The sequence below is a fragment of the Lissotriton helveticus genome, chromosome 8 (assembly GCF_964261635.1).
Source record: "Lissotriton helveticus chromosome 8, aLisHel1.1, whole genome shotgun sequence".
In the NCBI taxonomy this organism is placed as follows: domain Eukaryota; kingdom Metazoa; phylum Chordata; class Amphibia; order Caudata; family Salamandridae; genus Lissotriton; species Lissotriton helveticus.
The window spans coordinates 1,058,111,957-1,058,134,297 of record NC_136069.1 but is presented as its reverse complement, the minus strand read 5'-3'; the positions used below and the strand labels follow the sequence as shown (position 1 = coordinate 1,058,134,297).

Below are 22,341 nucleotides of genomic sequence, written 5' to 3'. Positions count from 1 at the left end.
TGTCAGTAAACCTGGGCGGATTTCGCGGAACTCTGCGAAGTGCCAAAAAACTCTGTCTCACTACGCGGAGCTCCACGAACTGCGGAGTTTCTTTAGATAAATGCAGGTTGCTGTGATTTTCAGTGCCAGGTGCTTGTACGCACTGTGCAATCATTGTGAACGGCATCATGCACAGCTTAAGCTGGTGCTGCTTCCTTTCTGCCTCTCAAATAGATTTTTACTTGGGCTGCAGCTTTCTCAACGCGAGCGGGCAGTCTTTCAACGCGAGAGGTCAGGAGCATACGCGACCACTCGCAATGAGAAATCTGACCGCTCGCATTGAGAAATCTCGCCGGGTGGTTGATTTTCCTAGCTCGCCGATTGCCAACTTGATGTTGACTACTGTTAACAAGGTAAAAACTCTCTGGGAGGTGGATTTTCCACGCTCGCACTCGCCAACTCGATGTTGATGAATGTGAGCGAGGGAAAAAACTCCGCTCCGGGTTCGGAACTCCGCGAGCTCTGTGTAACACAGAGTGCAGAAAACTCTGCAAACTCTGCAAGTGGAGCGGAGTACACCGCCCAGACTTACTTGTCAGCCATCGTGGAAGGATAAAGTAATGCTAAAGAAAGAGAAACAATATCAAAATGGCCTCCAGTGCATGTGCATAAATGAGTAGCTATTTTACAATGTTTTAACTCTCTTTATTTTTTTATATTGTTCGAAAATGGTCAATAAATTTCAGAGCAAAACATTGCGCTAAAGAAAAAGATAAAATGCATTCAAAGATGATCACCTGTGCACCAGTAGAGGTGACCATCTTTGAATTTGAATGCTTTGTTTAATTCTTTATCTTTTCAACATAGCTGACTGGTTGAAAAGAATGTGTTGAAGATCTTGAATTGTAAAGAATGCTAAAAAATGAAAAAAAGGATGGCCACCAACAAAGTAGTTAACACACAGTGATGATGGACGGAGCGCTGAAACCTTTCAGACACTCAACCCCAGTCACAGATCTGGGTTGAATCCATCATCGTTCTTTAGCTCACTTCGCCACCTCAGTTCAGATTCAGCTATATGCAAATCATTCTTGACCCTGTACATCATGGGAACAGTCCAGCCTGAACTTCCAAGCCAGGTCTTCCCTGAACCAGAAACAAGCATCCTGGGACCGGTTTCGGGGTAACACCCATCATCAGCCAGGCTAGCTTGAAGCCGGTGGCTAAGTAGTGCCACACTATACTACTGCATGCAGCAGTGAATGGTCTGGTGTGTTTGGTGTGCTTCAAGCACCTGGCCAAAGCAACAAAAAAAAGTTACATGTAATTGATATAATAAATATGTTACAAAAGATTGATTGACCCACCAATGCATCAAATTCAATATTTCACAATTGAGGCAATTTTGTTAATGCATTTCTTGCGATGAAGCTTCATAAATACACATAATGCCTGCAGCTTGAATTTGGCAGACATTTGCTCTTTTTCCTCTGTTTTCCAAAAGAGGATAGAAGATCATAAACCCATGCAATAAGAGTTTACATTGATCGGGGCTCACCAGGGCTAGGTACTATGTTACATTCCCACCCATCCTTTCAGGTTAATGTCTTTTGGACTGTTTAATGACTACAGTGCCCTGTTAGACAGACACACGCATGGAAACAGTAGAAGGCATTGCCAATGTAGCTTAAGGTACGCACTGGGCCGTTATATTTAGTCTCAGTTCAACTGACTGTAGACCTTGAATGCAGCTGGACCTGCAACTGAAATACAATTGCAAATATCAATAAAAAATTATATTTATTAGACTTTGCAAAAATTGGCCTACCTCCAAAATGCATGGAAGGCGGGTATTTAATAACAAAGTAATGTCTTCTGTTCACCTGCAAAGTAATAAAAGATGCTGTCTTTCTGCCAAATAACAAGCCATCAATCAGTACTATCCTGTACGTGTGGGGCCACTTAATGTGGCACATAGACACTGCCATTGAACCACCTTGCCAGGGGAACAGAGGCCGCATTCTCTTCCCTGAAATCATTAAAGTGTGATCTGAAGACACAGGGGAAGCATGACAGCCGAGATGGCTGAACAAAACAGCATGTGTATGTATAAATAGAACAGAAAGCACATCTCCTCTTGAATAGCAAACCTTCAGCTCAAACCCACTGATGTGCTACAGACGTCCTTTCCATTTCACATTATTGTCTTGATTTTATACATACGTATTTGTCAGGGAACAATCCTCCACTTGGCTTTCTGGCAAGATTAGTTTTCTAAAGCAAACCATATACATCATTCTTTTCTTTGTAGCTTTTGCGCTCTGGAATCTCCCTGGTATCACAGCGTTATTTTTAGGTCTGGCGGCGTGACAGCATGGCTGCCATATATGGTCTACAGAAAACAATCTTTAGGAGAAAAAAAAGGCCAGCATTTGTAAAGCGCACAGCTACCTCTGATGGAGGTGTCCCGGCACTGGGGGCTGTCGGGAAGATTAAGCAAGCTATTGCCCAGAGTCACATTGTGCTGGGCTAACCTGCCGCCGGAGCCGGGGATCGAACCGTGAACCTTGCGGTCTAGAGTCAGGCACCCTGGCTGCTGCGCCACACCTCTTCCACTTCCTCATCCAAGAAGCACTACTGGAGAGGCGGTTTGGCTCCTCCCACATGTTAATTGTCTTCACTACGCATTTGAGTGGGCAGAAGTTGTGGGCTTCCGCTGAAAGAGTGCTAGTGTTACAACCTATTTTTAGGAACGTTTATGCTTAATACATTAGGCCTGAATTGGGTATGGAGGTAAGCCACTGATGCTTTTTGTTTTTATGAAAAGTTGCGACAAAAGTAGTATGCCTGAATTTTTTATAGTAAAAAGCATTTCTTAGTCAATAGTCTTTAAGGGTAGATTGTTATAATACTGCGGTAAAGCCTCTAAACAGGTGTTTTGTTACAAGTAATCTCACAAATTACTTTAGTAAGCAAGGATTTTTGTATTGTTTACCCTGTATAATAAACCCTTTGAGTTGAGGTTTACCACTGTGACAACCCCCATTATGCTCAATTAGGCGGAGTTAGACATTGCTTTGCCAACCTCACTTTTGCAGACATTTGTAATGTATGTATACTTGTAAAGCGCACTGTTACCTCGTTACGTGGCGTCCTGGCGCTCTATACCGCTGGGGAACACGTCCTGGCTTTCCCTGTGAGAGGGCACCCCAAGGTGAAGCCAGGCATCCCCGGCGTTGCTGGGGCCGTTGTGGAGATTAAGCAAGCTATTGCCCAGAGTTGCAGAGTGGGAACCATTTTTAGCGTAGGCACCTAAGCGAGAATTATCGAGTCCGCGGACATTGACCTAAGACCCTGCCGCGTCGGGAATTGAACCCTGGTCCCGGGCCGACCTCTGCTTCAGGGTCTGCCGCTTCTAACCAGTGAGCCACACTTCTCCACTACATTGCAATGCAAATGGTTGCTTTATAGAAAAGCTGTGTTCAATACAGTAGGCCTAAATTGGTTATGCAGATAAACCGATTATGCCCTTTCTCAGATGCACTAGGTCTGATGTTTTATTATGGCAAGCTAAAACAAAGTCAGTAGACCTGATTTAGTTATTGTGACAAGCTTATGTTAAAGTCAATAGGTCTGTAAGAGTGCATTGTTATTAAACGGTGGTAAAACCAGTACATGAGTATTTTATGACATAGAATCTCACAGATTACCACACTAGGCAAGGATTTTTGTGTTGGTTACCCTCTTTTACAAACCGTTGTGGTACAAGACTTGCACTGTGAGAAACCCTTTTTGGCCCTACAACAAATGGCTGTATATTGATTAATTAATATTATTTTTATTTTTTATTTTGTAAGTTTTTGAACCTAAGCCTGGTACTTGCCTGTGGCAAAGCTCTTGCTCAATAGAATAGGTCAGCGTTTGTCACTGTGACAAGCCAATGATGAAGTTTACACAACTGATAGATTAATTTGAATAAAAACGTGTCAGATACATTGTTTGGCTCTGTTTGTTACAAAAAGCAGTGACAGAAGCATTACTGCTTTCTCATTTATTGTGCAAAATATAGGTTAAAGACAGTAGGACATTAAAGGTGGATTATTCTTCAACTGTGTTAAAACCCATAGAGAGGAGTTGTGGTACATGGAATCTGAAGCCCGAAGGTAAGGGCTGACCAGGCCCAATCCACTTCTTGTGTCCGAACTGCGCTCCATCTCGGTGGGCCATAACTTTCAATTTTGACCCAGTCCCGCACAACAAGATGTCTGCGGTTGGATTGTTGAACTTTTGGGTGCTACTTTTTACTAAACACTTAAAACTTCATAACTCCAGTTCTACTGATTGTATTTTTATCGTTTTGGTGTCAAATAATTTAGTCAACTTTACTCTTTGTTTCTAAATTGGTTTGGGATTTTTCTTGTGTTGTATTTGCACTTTATTACTGTTTTAGGGCTGCATAAATACTTTACACATTGCCTCTGAGTTGAGCCTGACTGCTTTTTGTGCCAAGCTGCCCAGGGTTAAGCACAGGTTGATTTAGTGACTTTGTGTGCGTCACCCTGCAAGGGATTGTGGCTGTTGCTTGACCAGGGCTCACACCCCAGTCAACCGACATCCCAATTTCTCATAGCCATTATGTTACTTGACCTTAGATACTAGTAGGCCTGATTCACAGAGTGTTTTTTCTCATGTAAGTTAAACTGATGTGTGCTAAAAGGGATTCAGAGTTTTTAGTCACAGAATAGGTATATGTTGACTTTGCTGTTCATGACTCGCAATTAAGAATGTAAATGATCTGTCAGTTACAAGGATCTGCCTTCGTTAGAGGCGGAACATCAGATGTTTTAGAAGAGGTAGGTTAACAACAAAATATCTGTATGTTTGTGTGCAGTTAACTAAGTATCACATCCACTTTCCTCAGTGGTTAATTTGTAAAATAAAAAGTGTTGGGGCTCTCCTCAGGAGGCAGTGCTAACAGGAGAAATGTGCTGGTGTAAACTGCCTCCGAACTAGAGCCCCGGCACTTATTATTCTGGAGAGGACTTTGCCTAATGGCTAGAGCTGCCAATTTCGGAGCTGGGGAACCGGGTTCGAGTCTCAGCGTGGCTCAACAGTCTGTGATTCTGCGGAAAATCAGGCTCCCTTCCAAATGAGTGTGTCCTTAACTGGTGCTATAAGCACCGGTGCTGAGGATTAAGAGCCGGTGCTGAGCACCTGCAAGCACCTGCTCATATTAAGCACTGACTTTCCCACTGTAAAAACACCCCCCAAATGTCCTCCACTGAAAGAAGCACTTTAGTACCTCTTAAGGTGGAAAATGGCAATTAACCCTATCCCCTACTTAATTTGAGTTTCTCCACAGGGAAATGTTTTTCACTGTGGAAATTAAAAAAGTTTACACCTACTGGAAAATCTGAGTTGCTACCTTTTGCGAATTGGAGTATTCCAGAAAATTAGCAATTGTTGTTAATTTTTAGGAGTACTCCCGGGATTTTTTTGTGAATCCCATTAACCTAAACCTCTGAAAAATTGATTTCCCACTTTTCAGCGCTGCTCTTTGTGAATGTGGTTCAAAAACACTTGCAAGTTCCACAACAGGTAAGATCTGTACTGAGGGTAAAGTCTTTGTTCTATCAGCTATATAACTCTTTGAGAGCTATATGCATTTCCAAATAAAGATCAAGTTCTGCATTGCTATAAGTGCCTCTCAGTTTATTTTGTATCCTATAAATATCTAGTTGTCACTGCACTTAATGCAGCTTTGGGGGAGTATGTGTACTTTGTACACATTTTCTCATAGCAGTACAGAGGCTATTTTCATTCATAAAATAGTGAGGTCACTGTACCCACTATTTTAACTCATATCACCGAGAATACCCTATACAGACACTGGCAATGCAGTATAATTATTTTGGGTCCTGCAGACATTGCATTTCACAACACTTATTTCTTGCCATTGCTTGCTTAATATCTCCAAAGAGAAAATTAGACCATATTTCACCAGTGTTTGAAGCACTTCTTTGGCTACCAGTTCAGGCCTGAATACAATTTAACCTCTATTCTCCCTACAAATTTCTCCCCCTAGTTACCCTTCGATATGTGGTATCACTGCTCACGATATCCAGACAAGAGAGGCTCAATCTCAAAACCTCGCCGTCACTAAAACACTCCCTTATGGAAGCCACAACCAGAGCCATATACTCATTCTTGCAACTACCCAGGACACAACTGGACAGTCTAACTTTCAGTAAACTGTGAAAACTCTTCCAGTTCCGACTTCACCTCAACTATTTTGAATTATTCCCTTACATATTCTGCCTTGCTCTACCTGAAGTAAGCACATACCAATCCATTGAAGATTACTTGATTTGGGGGGGAGGGGCATGGCTGGGAAGATGGCTGCACTTTGAGAGTGCTCCTGGCCCATAACTTTGATCCTTTGTAATCATGCCGCCCTGTTTGCCTTGCGGAGCCCAGACCCTCAATTCTGGTTGTGTGGGGAGCACGGAGACCCCGTTCGTGGTCACCTTATTGTCATTGGAGAGCGTTGCGTGTCTGACCTGAGGGGGTGGGCATGGACCGCGAGAAGATAGAGGCTGAGGCTGGCGATGGCAGTGTATGCAGTACGGATGGAGGGGTCCCACTCTCCTGAGAAACTCTGATCCCATCCCACCCCCAGGTCACAGTAACTGTGAGTGGCGTTTGGGGCAGGTTTGATCTTTGTGACCATCTCAGGAGCAGCTGCAGATTGGGGCCTGTGGTGGGAGGGCCGGGTGCTGGGGGGTGATCGGGCTCGAAGCGGAGGAACCCGACCGGACTGATGAGGTAGGGCTCCCCCCTCCCCCGATGGCCTGCACAGCTGAGAGAATTTTCCGAATGGCCACAGGGCGAAGGGCTTGTGCCGTAACATCTAGGAATTGGTTGCCCGTTAGGACACTATAATGGGCAACCAGAAAAATGAACGCCCAAGTGGGGCCTCCCTGATTGCGCTTCATCCTCTCTGCTGCCACTGATGCAGTGTTGTCCCACAAGGTGGCTTGGAACTAATCTCTCCTGTCCTGAGGCGAGGGGATGGCGCCGCAGTAGTTGTCTTCTGTCATGGGCCCTGCAAGTCCTCCTCTGTGCTGTTGATATCACCCACACATTGCCCTGCAGCAACAAGGTGAGACAGCTGGGGGGGAAGACTGCACCGGAGACACCTGAACTCACAAGGGACCTCTCGTTCCACGTGTTCTACCAGCATTCTGATAAGTTATTGTGGGGGCTCCACCTGTACGGCTGGGATAAGGAGGGTGGCCACAGACCCACCCCTGAACCACAGACTGGCAGGCCCAGAAGCAGCAGATCATTCCCCCTGGGACGCCCCTGTGGTGGAGGACTTTTTGCTTAGCGAGTTGCACCCTTAGGGATTATGCCACGTAGGAGTAGACACACGTGGGGAGCTCAGGGTCACTATTGGTGGGTTCCGCCAGGAGACATGACATAGACTGCTGGGACCGGTGCCTTGCTCTCTCCCCACAACCTCACTGAAGCTTTCAACCATAGTGCACAATGGGCAAGGACTGTGCACCCGGGGGGGCGGAGCAGACAACAATTGACCACTAAAGAGCCCAGTGGACAACCACTGACCCACAAACGGAGAACAGCATACGGCTGTGGGACCGACAGTCACCCTTGTCTTACTGCAGGCTTCCTATGCAAAACTACATCCTATTTAGTGGTTACTCCTTTTCACACTCATATAGGACTTAATGGTTGTTACACAATGGATAGAGGCAGTTGTCAGAGAGAAGAAGATTTATACCTAAATGCTGCATGTATCACATTAGAGGAGGTGGGTATACACTACGGCATAGACCCCGGGCAGTTTCTGCAATATGGAAAGCAAGAAAAGGTTCCCCATGACTTTCTAATGGTAGGTAGGAATTCACATCCAATTCTTTTGTTCACTCACAAGTAATTCTGCACACAACATCCACTCTTCCTTCAATTTACAGGATATTCCCCATTATAGCAAAAGTCTATATCCAAACTAGAAAGTAGTGCTAATATATATTTATTTTAAAAAAAGCAGTTTAGACAAATATTTAATTGTATCAATACAAAATATTAAAAAGAACAGCTCCTACACTCATGTGTATATGGAGGACGCTAGTCAGTTAAAAACATACACATTTTTTATATAAAAAAACAATGACACAGCATATTATAAACAATTCATAAAACTAAAATATAAGACCCTATGGCCACCAACAACACGATACCAAAATTCAGTTATGGCCAGACAATAGATCCAAGGCTGATATGTGATTTAAAGGTAGTTTTGGCAAAAGACTTTTCTTTTTTGTCCTGAAAAACCCTTCTGCGATGGATTCTTAACGAGTTTCTGCAATTTACCAGCATATCACACACAATCAGGGAATTGTGGATGACTTTCTCAGCCAAATCCAGAGAATCAAATGTCCTGAGGGTGTTGCTGGACCCCAGGCCCAGCAAGGCCTCATCTCCAAGCTAAATAAAGCCCTAAAGAAAGATAGGCTTGTAGATTTGATGGCTGTGAGGGCCAACTGGGATGGGGACCGGAGGATTCCCTCTCAGGTGGGAAGTAGAGGCGTACGTGGGGCCTGGTGAAGGAGGTAGCTGGTAATGCTAGATTCATACTTTCCATTTTCTCTTACCTGCACAGGACTTATTTGACACCACATTGTTTGCATAGGGTGTACCCAATGCGCTCCTTTGGGTGCACGACATGCGGGGTCATTCCCTGCAGACTTCACGCTTTGTTACGTGGGCCTGTAGGAGAATAGGTTTGTTTTGGGAAGAAGTAGTGCAGGACATACAGAGAGTTACAAGTGTAGACGATGCTTTCACAGTGCGACGCTGCCTGTTAGGTCCAGCCATGGCCCGTGCAGGTAAGAGTGGTGGAGCCAGGGGAGGGGGGATTTCGACAGACAACAAGGGAAATTCGAATAAATAACAAATTTTTTATTGTCATCGTCTGTCGTAATCCCCACCACTCTTACCTGCATGGGCAGCGGCTGGTTAGGGCTGCCGCCACTCCCGAAAACTAGGACCACGATGAGGTATAGGTTCGCTCAATTGGGATTGCTCTTAGCCAGGCGGTGCATCGGAATCCACTGGGTGAGCCTGGCGCCACCAGTGGAAAACAAATAGAGGGACGACTTCCTGTAGTGAGCGGTGGTGTAGGATTGCCAGCTTTGTAGAGTCTGCTCTGATGAGAATGCAGAATGAGACATAGAACTATGGGGTGACATGATAGGACTCCTGGGTCCAGTGGCGATGGGAAAGGGAAGACCGAGCACCATGGCACGACGCGGGAGGTGGCCAGCAGCAGGTAAGTTTACATTTTTTAATTTAATTTTATTATTATTAAAGTTCCTCCTTCTCCGCACCCCCTCCTGTGCACCCTGCCCACCACTTTTTGTATGTGGCGGCCGCCAGTGTAGAAATTTAAGAGTAACCTGTATTTCACAGATTTCACTCCCAATACAGTAGTATCTCAGCAGTGTCCCTGCAAAAAGAGGAAGAGCTCTGTATCAGGAACGTTCTACAGCTGAAAAGAAAAAACTTTAAAATTAAAATTGCTAAAATGTTAATTGCCAACCTTGATCATATGTGCATTATACATCTACTAACTTGGATAGATATTTTTTAGCCTTGCATAGTTGTGAACTATTTCTCATTGTTCTTTTCAGGGTCTTTATGGTGGAATCTACAAATCCTTTAACTTTCCCTGGATGTTTGGAACACATCAGTGAAATAAAAGAAGATAAGCCACACAGGTATGCCTTCACATTAGCTCTGACGCATCAATATGCAGCATAACCATGTGAAACCTCTTAAAGCTTTCCTCTGATGACTGAATTCTGTGGGACATTCCAGGGCAAGTTGAGATGTCCGTTAAGTAGCTTTTAAATAAACAATTTTCTGACAATGAGCAAGGTGAAGTGAGGGGATCGTAATAGTAAATCTGTACTCCAGGAGTACTGGAGTACAGTTTATGCTTTCTGATTAGGATTAGGGAGTCCGCTAGACGGTAAACATCGTTTACAATGATGTTTACACATCGCATGCCATTACAACGTGGTCATTACAACGACCGCGTTGTTACAGCCCATGCCGTTACAACAGCTTGCTGTAGGGGGTAGAAGGTGTTGGATTTTAAATTATACTATTTCACCCATCCAGAGCCTCCATACAGTAAGCGGTTATAATGACATGCATTGTAATGACCTGCGATATAACAACACGGTTGTTGTAATGGCATGTGTTCTAAACAATCGCGGTGTAACATGGCCTATTCCCGCTAGACAGAAAGCAAGCAGGTTACTTTTTTGCTTGAACCATAAAGCACAAGCATTGAGAAAATAAATAGGTTTGTCACTGGCTGCCAGTCCTTCGGCTTTGGCTATGCTAGTTTTGTTATCTCATGTTTTTTTCAAAACTTTGTTGAGAAAACTGCCGGGCTGCCATCAAGCCAAAGAAAAATAAAGAATTGGCTGAAAAAAAAATATTGGTCTCAAAAAGCCTGTTTTCTTAGTAGTCTCTGGCACTTAAGGGAATTACTTTGTGTGTTGATGTCCTCCTGGTAAAAGGGCAGAATGCCATCACTAGAGTGAAGTTAGCCAATGGCTGAAGTGTGCTAACCCACTGCCCCATGCGGCATGCTTCAGTGGGGGAATGAAAAATTGGAATGGCATTGTAACTGATCAATGGATGAAGAGAGCTGGCTGAAAGCTCCTAAAAGTAAGTATAATATACAATTAGTTTTAGTAAAGTCAAAAGATCTTGTCCAATGCCAGACCTAAAACACAATCTTTTGCTTTGTCCCTTTGTTCCTGTAACATTTCTGGCATCAGCACTTCTCAATACTCCTCTCATCTCACTGAATGGTTTCACTGGTTGAAAGATGTACCATTTGTTTCCAGCATAATTCAGAGTTTTTTTTTTTAATGAAGGATCTTTATTGGGAGTTTATGTTATTTTAGGCCAAAAGCTTCAATCCGGTCCTCCAGGCTTACAGCACTTTGTGCTCTTACCTGCCCTATATTTTACAGTTAGCAGAGATTCTATGTCACAAGGACTCCTTGTTTCCAGTTCTGCTTTCATTTAACAATTTGATGCATACTGGAATTTGTGGTCTAAACTATAAGCAAAGTGCAGTCAGTTGAACCAATTTATGTAACTTATGTGAAAAATGTGTAAAATAAATCCAATGAAATGAATGTTTGTTAAAGGGAGGCCCTAAACTGACATAGAGTTGTCTGATAACACCGTGTAGGGCATAAGGTCTGAAAATCAAATTTGTTTACCATTTACATTTGTCAGACCAGAATGGGGTCTGGCCGTATTGTGCGACATGACCAATAATTCAGACTGAAAAGTTAGGATAAGCGAGTGTTTTAACCATTCTTTCCATTGTACTGTTAAATTATTTGATTCAATGATGTTTGTGAATATTTGTTTCTTGTCACTGCTCTTTGACTAGCATGCTTGAAGTCCAGGGCTATGACATTTTCACTTGTTTCTAATGTTTATCCTTTTTCAGGGCACATGATAACCTTGCATATAGTCTTCTTTTTCTGCTAAAAGTCCTAACGAATATTACAATGGCTTGTGTCTTAGTGATCTGTTGGTTTGATGGGCTGAGATCTTGCCTTTGGGTGTGTTGCCTCGTATGTTGCTTAGTCTTAGTCATTTTGTGGGTTATTAAAGGTGTGTCCAGTGGGTGACTGGACTAAGTTATTATTGTTGGCAAGCCTGTGATGTGTGTGAGATCCACAGGCTGCCTTTGTTTTTGTGCATTGATTTGCTGGTTGAGGTTAAGGATTGGTCTTATTGGTAAAGAAAATTGATGTTAGTTATCAGTGAACTGGAATATATGATTGATGCATGGTGGGAGATTTAAATCTGTTGACTTGTCGTTCATTATTACAGAGACATCTTTATTTGGATTATCGATCCTATGACTACTAGTAGAGAAACATCTTCCAACTTGTAATTTTGGTTGTATTTGAGTTGTAAGTCCATTGGGAATCTAAGGATAAAGTACATCACAACGTCAAACTAAAGTATTTAAGTCCTAATTCTGACTACCCACAATTTTAGTAAGAAACAGAATGACTTACTTGAGGTATCATAGGTCTTACATCAATTAAACTTTTCTCAGATTTAAAGTTGACAGGGAACCTCGTATGCTATCTGAAAGAAAACAGAGGACTGCATTCCTCCTTTCATGAGACAAGGAAATAGCACAGAAAATGGACCTGTAAAACAGAATTAGCATAAAGCAGATAATCAAATCATGCTATAGACAGTATGATAATTGAGAACTCCCTTCTACATCGGGGTGAATTCCATCCAATAACTGAAGACATTATGGGTGTTGTAGAAATAAAAGTAGTAGTATATTGAATTTAGAGACACTACTAATTAATAGGAATACCACATCCGAGGCAGAGTCCTATGCAAAATGAAACATCCATTATGGTAGCCAGAAAAAATACTTTTGTATAAATTTAGAGGTGCAGCTTTCTCTTTGAGGGTATTCTAGTGTAATAATCAATTGGAAGAAACAAAACTTGTTGGAATTTAATTTCATTGCTTCTGAGCTGTTCTTAAAGAACAGTCTTTTGTCTTCCGTACTTCAACATGTCATGGTGATAATCCTTTTTTCTACAGAAACATGATAAAAAAAAGCAACCTTTGAAAATATAGATACTTTTTGAAACCTATTCCAAAAGCTACAAGAGGAAATGTAAAAGTGCTTGATATTCCCAATGGCTTGCCTCACATATGTTTGTAACTGATATATTCAGATCTTGAAGTGAAGTGGACACGAAGCACACCTTGTTTATATTTTCAACTCAATCTTAAGGTCACCTACTTTCAAAGTTGTGTAAAACCTCCTCATTTCGGGTTCTGTAGTTTTATAATAGGCAGCTGCTTTTGCCAATTTTATAGAGTGTTGCTTGAATATGAATTTACATTGAAAAAACAAAAGACAAGAGGCGTTTAGCAAAACAGGAACAGTTGGTTTAATTAAACACTACGACTGCGAGCACAGTTACAGAAGCAGGTCTCAAAGTACAATCAATCTGAACAGGGTTTTATACATTTCTTTGGGTATCATAAAGTACTTCTGCTGATCCTTTTTTGGTAAACGTATGTGGGCCTTGTCTGTGTAGTCATAAATAAGGTCCCTGATGACAAATGCAGGTGGACCGCAACCTTGCGTGGACACAATGAGGGCCAGTGGGTAACGTATCCAGATGTCCAGCGTGAGGGGCACATGATCATTGCATGTACTGTGTGTGCTGTGTCCTGACTGGCTGTGTGTTCCTAACTTCATGTGGCATCTGATTTTATGGTGCTTTGTGAGTGTGTGCGCCCCTATGGCCATGTGTGGTTTATTGGGGCCAATCTCCCTGGACCATTGTGGTGTTGCTGCGCTTATCTTGGGAATGGACCTCAGTTTCCTGTTTGCACGTTTGCCTGCTGGCTACGTGCTACCCCAACTGTAACCTGTCAATCAGTAACCACAAGCATAGGTCACAGAGTCTGCCTGACCACGTATTTCTGAGTTGTGGTTGAAGGGGGGATTCATGAAGGGTGAATTTGATAATAGTGATGCGATTTTGTTCTTATGTGGGAATGTATCATTATAAACATTGGCATCAATTTATCAATATTAACAAGAGTGCGTGGATGTGGTGATTGCAGACAACCCAAGAGATTTTTTAATGCTTCCATATATGTCTATTGTAAGATATTGGTTTATTATTTGGGGTGGGAGACTACCTACCTCAAGGAACAATCACAACCCTTGTCAAGGTAAACCCTCAAAGTCACTAAATTAGCCTGGGCTTAACATAGTGGTAGCTATGGTACAGAGCAGGCAGGTTAAATTAGGGCAATGTGTAAAGGATTTATGCAGACCCAAAACAGTAAAATGACAAAATGCAAAACAAACAACCAAAATCGAATTAGAAAATGGAGTAAACTGTAATAGATAAAAATGACAACAATCCAATACGTGGAATCATGGATTTATTAACGGTTTAAGTAGAAATAGCCCCAAAAAGTAGAAAGCGCTAATGATAATCAACGGTTGTGGTAGACCGAGACCTAGGCATGGTCTGAGGCTAACTATGATGGAGTGCAGTTTGGGCACACCAACCAGGTACAGTGTGATCACATATTTTTCCTTCCGACTTAGTCCTTTAAGTCCCAATCCACCACAGGAGTACACTGTTGAAGCCCCAGGACCTCGCGTGAGGCACTTAGAGATTCGCAGGACATCAGGCAGAGACCAGCAGCAAGGTCCATTGCTTGTCCATTTGTCACTGGCCAGTTGGGCAGTTGTAGGAAAAGGCCTCATGTAGTTTGTTGTCTCCCTGTAGCCACCCAGGAGGCCAGCCAATTGACCCCCGGCCCCCACTTCTTTGTCCTGGGTACAGGAGGGAGCAGCCAGTCCCTCAGGGCTCTTCACAGCTCTCAGAAAGCAGGTCCAATCCTCTTCGGATCTTTCACAGGTACAGGAAGGGTTCTTAAGTAGATGCCTGTATTTGCCATATTTATGTTTGGCATGACCTAGTGGGCGAAAATGATTCCTGGACACACCCTAATCAATAGGGCAAAAGTTCCTGGGGCTAACCCTGTCCACTTTGGGCATTTTAAAGGTGCAAAATGTTTTGTCTACACTAAACTTGGGCATGGGGAGTGTACTATTGTTATTCTACTGTCCTCTCACATCGAACACCAAAATACAGTTTGAAACAGGCACTGTTTCCCCAATAAACCCAGAGACATAAGTCTAGTTGAACAAAAGTGAGGATTTCCAGCACCTGGACATTGGATACACAAAAAATGTAATTGCATCCTGTTTCCCTTTTCAATCCTTCAAGTGTGCCCCCAGTGTAATTCTTTAAACCCAGGAGCCTTGTTGGTCCTGCATATTCTGTGAGGCTCAGAGGCGTCATATCTGCCCATTCAGGTCAGCTTATTGTTTGCTCTTGGGAGGCATTTCACAGCTATTCAACTACTAATTACTGACTGCGAGAAGTTGCAGAGCAAATGCAAATTTAGCCTACAGGAACTTCCGGCAGGGGAAGATAATTTCCTAAAAGTTTCTTTTTCTTTACATTTAATACAAATATGTCTCCACCATTGAACTGGATTGGTAATAACTATTAAAAATTGTTTTTTAACTATCTTTCTAGCTAGTCCTATTCCCGAGATACATTATTAAGATGTTCTTCTATTCTCTGGTTTTCTAAATAGAACATCTAGGCCTGCTACAGTGAAACATAGGTTTTGGGGATTGATTAGTTGTAAGGAAATGTTTTATTTTAATCATCAGTCCTACTTATAAATACCATCACCCTGCCTTGTGGGCTACACTGGTAGGCCTGAAGCCATGTTTTGCAATGCCACTGTGGTGGTTGGCACAGTAGGTGCTGCAGTCCACTACTGGTATTTCACTTCTAGGCCCTGGGTAAACTTTATGCCATATACCAAGTCCATATGGGCAAGTTAATATGCCAATTAGGTCTATACCAATTCGACCATGTTTAAAGGGGGAGAATAGTCACTTTACTTATGGTTAGCAGGAGTAAAGTCCAAAGAGTTCTAAACCCATTAAAAGAAGACAAATCTGGATTGACCCCAGAGAAGGCAGATGTTCTAAAACTACCAATGTTCATATAAAGCAGCAATCTCTACTAGCTTGCTGAACATGTATCCATTAGAGTTGTCACTGAATATGAAGGTCACACCTCTAACTTTAACTTTATTTAGCAAGTTTTTGTATTAAACTTGACTTAATTTGTCTACAGTTACAGATTCACAGCCATTTAAAAGATTTTGAGAATTGTATTTGAAGGCTAGTCCTTCACTTTTGGCACTGTCTCCACCACTTGGGCCTCATGAGCTGCTTTTCAAGTAAGTCATTACGTTTTAGGCTGCTCGTGGAAAAAACACCTTGGAAGGGTTCTTTCTGTTTGACTTCTAATAGTAGGCTCCTTGCATATACATGTTTCTAGGTGATAAGTGTGTAGAGGCATAGCTTCATCATATGTTATGTATCATACATCTGTAGCTTAAGGTTTTAAAAGTAATTCCTTTCATTAGTAAAGCTATCATGAGCTCAGTGTCTACTCTCTGGAGTTTGCCATGAATTTCAAGTTCCCTCATGTTGGATCCTGAAGGTAAAAGGAAACCATCTGTTGTACTTCCAAATAAACTGCAGCTGTCTTCCTCCTTTCTCTTGTACCATGAAACTCTTACCCTCTATGTATTATTTCAATCACCCTTGCTTAATGGAAAAAGGGAACCATTCATTATACATCAGGATGAACCATAGCCTTCTCGAGGAATGTAAAGGTAACTGGGTTTATATACATTTTCTTGCCTTTGGCTCCAGCCTTCTCCTTCTAAATGTCTGTGTGGAAAGTCCTTCCTTTCCTACTCTGATCGGGGAAAACTAATTCTTCTGGGTATGATTTGTATTGGTGTGGTCCTTCGTCTACCTAAGGAGGCTTACCACATCATTGTTTTATGCTTTCCCTGTTGGAACATGCAGCAGGCTTCTCATGTCGTTTTTGGAGTCTGAAACCTGGCATCCTGCTATTTCCCCACTTCCTATCACGTGAGTGTGGATCTCCAAGTCTTCTGCAGGCAGATTCCCATTCCTACACATTACCATTGCTGTGCTAATCTGAATAAAAGGGAATGGCTGGTTAGTCCGCAATGTCTATTCTGATCTCTTGCGGGCATATGTCTTCTTTGGTGGTAGCAAAATGGATGCATGTGTAGAGTTGTCACCAGCTTCCAGATTTAGTTTATGGCTAATGCCTGTATGTGAGGAACCACTGTAGTTGCTTCAGATACTCGTGGCTTTAGCATATGGCAGCTGAACTGCACCTTCTCTGCAATTATCATGGACCACTTTAGGGGCATTTGTGCATTCATGATAGTGGTGTTTGCTGGTGTCCCTCCTAAAAGAACTCATTGCTTGTTGGCGCATTTGGTCATCATCACCTCTGAAGGAAGTGAGGTACACTGTATCACACTATCAATGTGGGCATTATAATGGTCCCAGAAAAGGAGACGGTCCAAGAGGCCCTCATGAAAAGCCCATGATGGTGTCTCAGAAACAATATCAAAGTAAGGCTTCATTTTCTCAGGTACCCTTATTAAATCTAGTTGGTAAATATCTCTTCCAAGTAGGCATCGGGTTGCCATCTCTGTGATCTTAATCAGCATCCATGAAGCGTATCGAAAACATAACATTTTTTTAGGATTCAAAGAAGCGTGTTTGACAGGCCACCTTTCCAATAATTCTGCATTGAAGAGTCTTCTTCCTGCATGAAGAACTATGGTTATATCATTCCTGCAAAAAACTGTTAATCTGTGGACACCAGAAAAGACATTAAAACATTAGTTCCCTCAACTTAGTCTTCACAAGCTCAAACATAATATCAGAGTTAATCACCTCAGTTAGAAAATATGAACTCTTTCTAATTGGAGATACATTCTCATTCTTGATAATGTTTACAATAATATATAAACTTATAAAAGCTTCTTCAATAAGCAAAATATAGGATGTATTCTTCAAACACAAACATATCACCTCCATCAACCTGTTAAACCATATGGAATATTTCATGCTTTCTTTTTGGAACTTGGCCTGCATATTTTCTAAATGAATCTTGTCCTAGAGGTGTCAGCCTGGATCTCAATGTATGAACCAATGTCAAGGCACCCACACAAGGGGCGTGGCCAACAGCTGAACATGACGGACGCATAACACAGGAGCTATCCTTGTGAGCCTGAACCAATCCTGTGACATCCACCAAGGAAGCCGGCATTAGCATCCAGCACAACATGGCTCCTGACTCCCCTGAAATCCGGAGTCCTCTTGACATTGGCCAAGGCCTCGATGAGATGCAGATGCACCCCGAAAAAGGATGTGGCGACCTGGTTTGTTGGATGGTGGCGCTGCTGGCAGGATGTGACAGGACCCGGGCCTGCGGTTGAAACTGCTGTGTATTGACCCTAAGCCCACCCTCAATGGGCAAAGGCAGACTGGATGACCCGGCAGAGGCCATACTGTGGGCAGTGAGGGAGTGTACCACGGACACGATGCAGGTGCTCTCCCACTGGCGCATCGTACTATCTTGATCTGCCATGAAAGGGAGTCCAGCCGAAGAGGTGCTGACAAGGGTCCTGGTGGCACACTGAAATAAAATAGAAGTGGGTCACTAGACCATGACACCTGAGCCCTCTGTGGAGCACCTTGAAAATCAGCTGACCACTCTCACGAGGGCAGTAGCTTTGATCCCAAATTAGAGTGGCTCCTGGAACCGATTCAGCCATTGGGCATCTGCACAAGCTCAGGGGGGAGCTGACCAGTCTGTGCAGGGTAGATGGGGAACTGGGTTGAGATCCTCACGAGAACCCATGTGGTGAGAAGAGTGGCTGGGCTGCACCCCTGCCCCCACAGGTCGGAGGCCTGATAGACACCCTCTGCCCAATACAACGCTCTGGCCCGAGATGGTGACTCGGAGGCCTTTCCTCCACCTCCAAGAGCTGAAGAGCCCCTTTTTTTGTGGAGAGGGCCCTACACACTAGTTGGCACCACTGAGCGGTGCCTCTCGCTGTGCAGCTGCTTGAGATGGCCTGGGCTATCTGCACAGCGCTGACCACAACTGGCAACCAGTGGGCTGTGCTATGGTGGGTCCCATCTGGCAGTAGGCCCTGACACCCTCACTAATACTCCACAGGAGCATACCTTCCACATGATGGGGAAAAATAGCATAGGCAAGACAATGTCCCAGACTGGAGATGAGCTCTCTATAGCATCGACCCCCTCAGTGATTACTCGTACTGGTACCCAAGCAATCGCGGGGACATTAACTGAACCAGACAAGCTAGACTGCATGTGTAAGAGCAAAGTCCACACAAACAAATCTACACTGGCGGCACTGGCACCATAACTGAAAGACATAACTGAGCAGTTACAAATGATGGTGATGCAAATAAGGATACTGGAAGATCAGGCGGAGGATGGAAAGGCCACTCCAGACCTAATAACTTGCACATAGTTGGGCTCCCCGAGCACCCTGAGGGGTCCAAGCCCATTAAATCCATTGAAAACCAGCTACAAACCACCTTAGCACTGACAAGCCTGTCACTGTGCTTCGTTGTTGAGAGGGCCCATGGAGCGCCTCCGAGACCCGTTGTAGCCAAGATCCTAAGCTACTGGGATCGAGACCCATTACTGCAGGCCACCCACTCGAACTTCACCTTAGCAGTGCAGAGATGCAGAGCAACCTTCAATTAAGTTAAACAACACCTTAGGGACCTGAATATCAAATATGAACTGATGTTCCAGCTAAATTGAAAATCATGATATTCCAACAGACTCTCTTCCTTAATATGCCTGAGGATGTTGACCTCTATTGACCAATAACAGCTAGACTGTGGAACTCGCCCAGCTGTCCCAAAGGTCTGTTGGAATCGAAATAAACCCAGACAGCAATGCACTCGCAAACAGCAGCCAGGAACTCAGAGATCCTCAACGCCCTCCCAGGTGCAGTCCAAGGAGGAGAGGAGATCAGCTATACTCATGGCCGCTGCCCTGGGAGAACCAGGTTGATCAGGGAGCTCTGAAAGCCCAGACGATTGTGCGACATACACAGAAGCCAGTGTGGTTTGTGACCAGTTGCTGGGAGTAACTCCACAAACTGCCAATTAAATTATCGGACTAACCAGGCACAAATGCATACAGACTGCCGTCCACTGCACCTTGGCGGGGCTCGGGGCTCGGACCTCTCCTGAATCTGAGTGGCTATCCTATTCTCTCCCCTACCAGAGACTGTCTAGCCTCTTGAGAAATGGCCCAATATCCTAACCGTGGGAAGTGGGGATACTCTCCCTCAGAGGACCTCCCAAAATATGTCTAATGCCACATGTCTTGAAACTCAGGCTTGCAATAGAGTTCCTGTGACTGACTACATGACTGAACGACATGCTGACAGTGAAACCCCAACACATGTGCCAGTGACATTGTTAACATGTTATATTTCTATATTTTGTTGTGCTTTGTATACTGTCTTTTACGTTTGGTTTGTTCTACACTAGTTTTTGAGTATGATCAGTGTTAGATCTGGGGTCTCTAGTTGGCAGAGGTAGGTACCACTGTCCAAATAGGGACCCTTGCTTCTAGTCAGGGCAAGGAGATAACCCTCTGAGATAACCCCTGCTCACCCTCTAGGTAGCTTGGCACGAGCAGTCTAGGCTAACCAGAGGCAATGCGTAAAGTATTTGTACCAACACTCACAGTAACACAGTGAAAACACCACAAACTGACTCCACAACAGTTTAAAAAAATAAGGGTATTTAATCTAAACTACACTAGATCAAAACGACAAAAATCCAACATACACAGTTCAAGAATATGGTTTCAAAAGGGTTCTTAAGGTTGCGTTAAAATTCTTTAGGTTGCGATAGAATTCTCTATGTTGCGACAGAATTCTCTACAGATGCGTGAAAAGTTCACAGTTGCGTCACGTTTACTCACAGTACCTTTTAGTTGCAAAAAAGGTCCAAAAGCAGAAGCTGGTGCGGTGGAAAACAAGCGATGCGTTGCTCCTGAGACCCTGGGGAGGCGATGCGACAGCCCCGCTGCAGCAGCGGGCGTGATGCGACGAATCCGGTCTGTATGGGGAGGAAGGCCACTTGTATGGATTCCGGTGCGTAGGTTCCGTAGGAAGTCTGTTCTCGCAAAGGCACGATGCGACGATCTCGTAGGGGCTGCGACGATCTCCGGGGCGACGATGCGCGGTCCAGCGGTGATCCTCTCTCTCGCAGCTCCTCGATGCGATGGTTCTGCGACAATGCTCGCAGCGACGGGATGCGGTCCGCAAGCAAGCGGTGTGGCGTTCTCACCCAGCGACGACAGGCTCTGCGACGACTCTCGCAGCGATGTTCGATTCTCCCGCACCGATCTAGTGCGTCCCGCAAACGAAGGATGTGACGTCTCTGGCAGCGGCGTCAGGCGCTGCGACGATCTCGACCTCCGTAGCGGCGGGAAACTTCTCACACTGTCGGGGATAGGCTCCGCAAGCGAGCGATGCAACACTTTTCAAGTTCAAAAGTCACTCAAGCTTAGTTTCAAGCTTCCCAGCATAGGTACAACTTCCAGAGGCCCCACAACTGGATCAAGCACTCTAGGAAGGACAGAACTCTCTCAGCAGAGTTCAGGGAAGCTGGGGGTGAAGTCCTTTTGTTCTGGGGACTTCAAAAACAGGGAGCCAGCTCTTCTCAGGCCCTTGGAGATTCCTTCAAGCAAGGGGACACAGCACAAAGCAAAGTCCTTCCCCTCTCCTTGGCAGCAAAGCAACAGGTCAGTCCAGCAGAGCAACAGCAGGAAAGTCTTCCTTCTTCAGTTCCGCTTTCTCCTTGGCAGAGGTTCCTTCTTGATTCCAGGATGATCTAATTTTCTGTTGTCAGGGGTCCTGTACTTATACCCCTAAAGTCTTTGTTCTCTTGGTGCATGTGGGCCCTGAGCCCGGTCTGAACCAGTTCTGGGTGGTTCCTGAGTACTTTGTTTTGCTGGCTGTATCTTTCCTTTCAGAGTGTGGGGCAGGGTCCTCAGCCGCCCAGCAGGAGGTGGAGCCAGCATTGTGGAATTTGGAAAAAGGGGGTGGTGATGGACAGAGTTTCTGAATGATGCAGAATACTCTTACCAAGTCAAGAGATCATGGTTTTAATCCATCACCTGTTTTTTAGCTCATTGCACCATCCCAGCTCAGAACCTGGCTATATGCAAATTAGTCTGTTCCTGTCCCAGTGCATGATGGGAACAGGGCAAACCAAACTACCAAGCCAATTCTTATACTGGGAAGGAGACAAGCTTCCGGGGACCGGTTTCTGGCATCACAGCCTTCGTCGGCCCGGCTTGCTTGAATCCTGATGGTGCAATGAGCAAGGGACTCACGTCTGAGTATACCCTCCCACACATAGTGTGGATAAAATCGATTTTGGAAAAAGGGGGTGGTGATGGACAGAGTTTCTGAATGATGCAGAATACTCTTGCCAAGTCAAGAGATCATGGTTTTAATCCATCACCTGTTTTTTAGCTCATTGCACCATCCCAGCTCAGAACCTGGCTATATGCAAATTAGTCTGTTCCTGTCCCAGTGCATGATGGGAACAGGGCAAACCAAACTACCAAGCCAATTCTTATACTGGGAAGGAGACAAGCTTCCGGGGACCGGTTTCTGGCATCACAGCCTTCGCCGGCCCGGCTTGCTTGAATCCTGATGGTGCAATGAG

The 22,341-nt window shown here is 44.2% G+C and overlaps 1 protein-coding gene across 1 annotated transcript in view; it reads left to right on the top strand.

Moving 5' to 3' along the window:
* Positions 1 to 22,341, top strand: part of CFAP47 (cilia and flagella associated protein 47) — a 2,858,849-nt gene that overhangs the window by 994,074 nt on the left and 1,842,434 nt on the right. Inside the window, exon 40 of the mRNA XM_078657910.1 lies at positions 9,696 to 9,782. Within this exon, the coding sequence (XP_078514036.1) occupies positions 9,696 to 9,782 (87 nt within the window). The remainder of the gene's footprint in view (positions 1 to 9,695; positions 9,783 to 22,341) is intronic.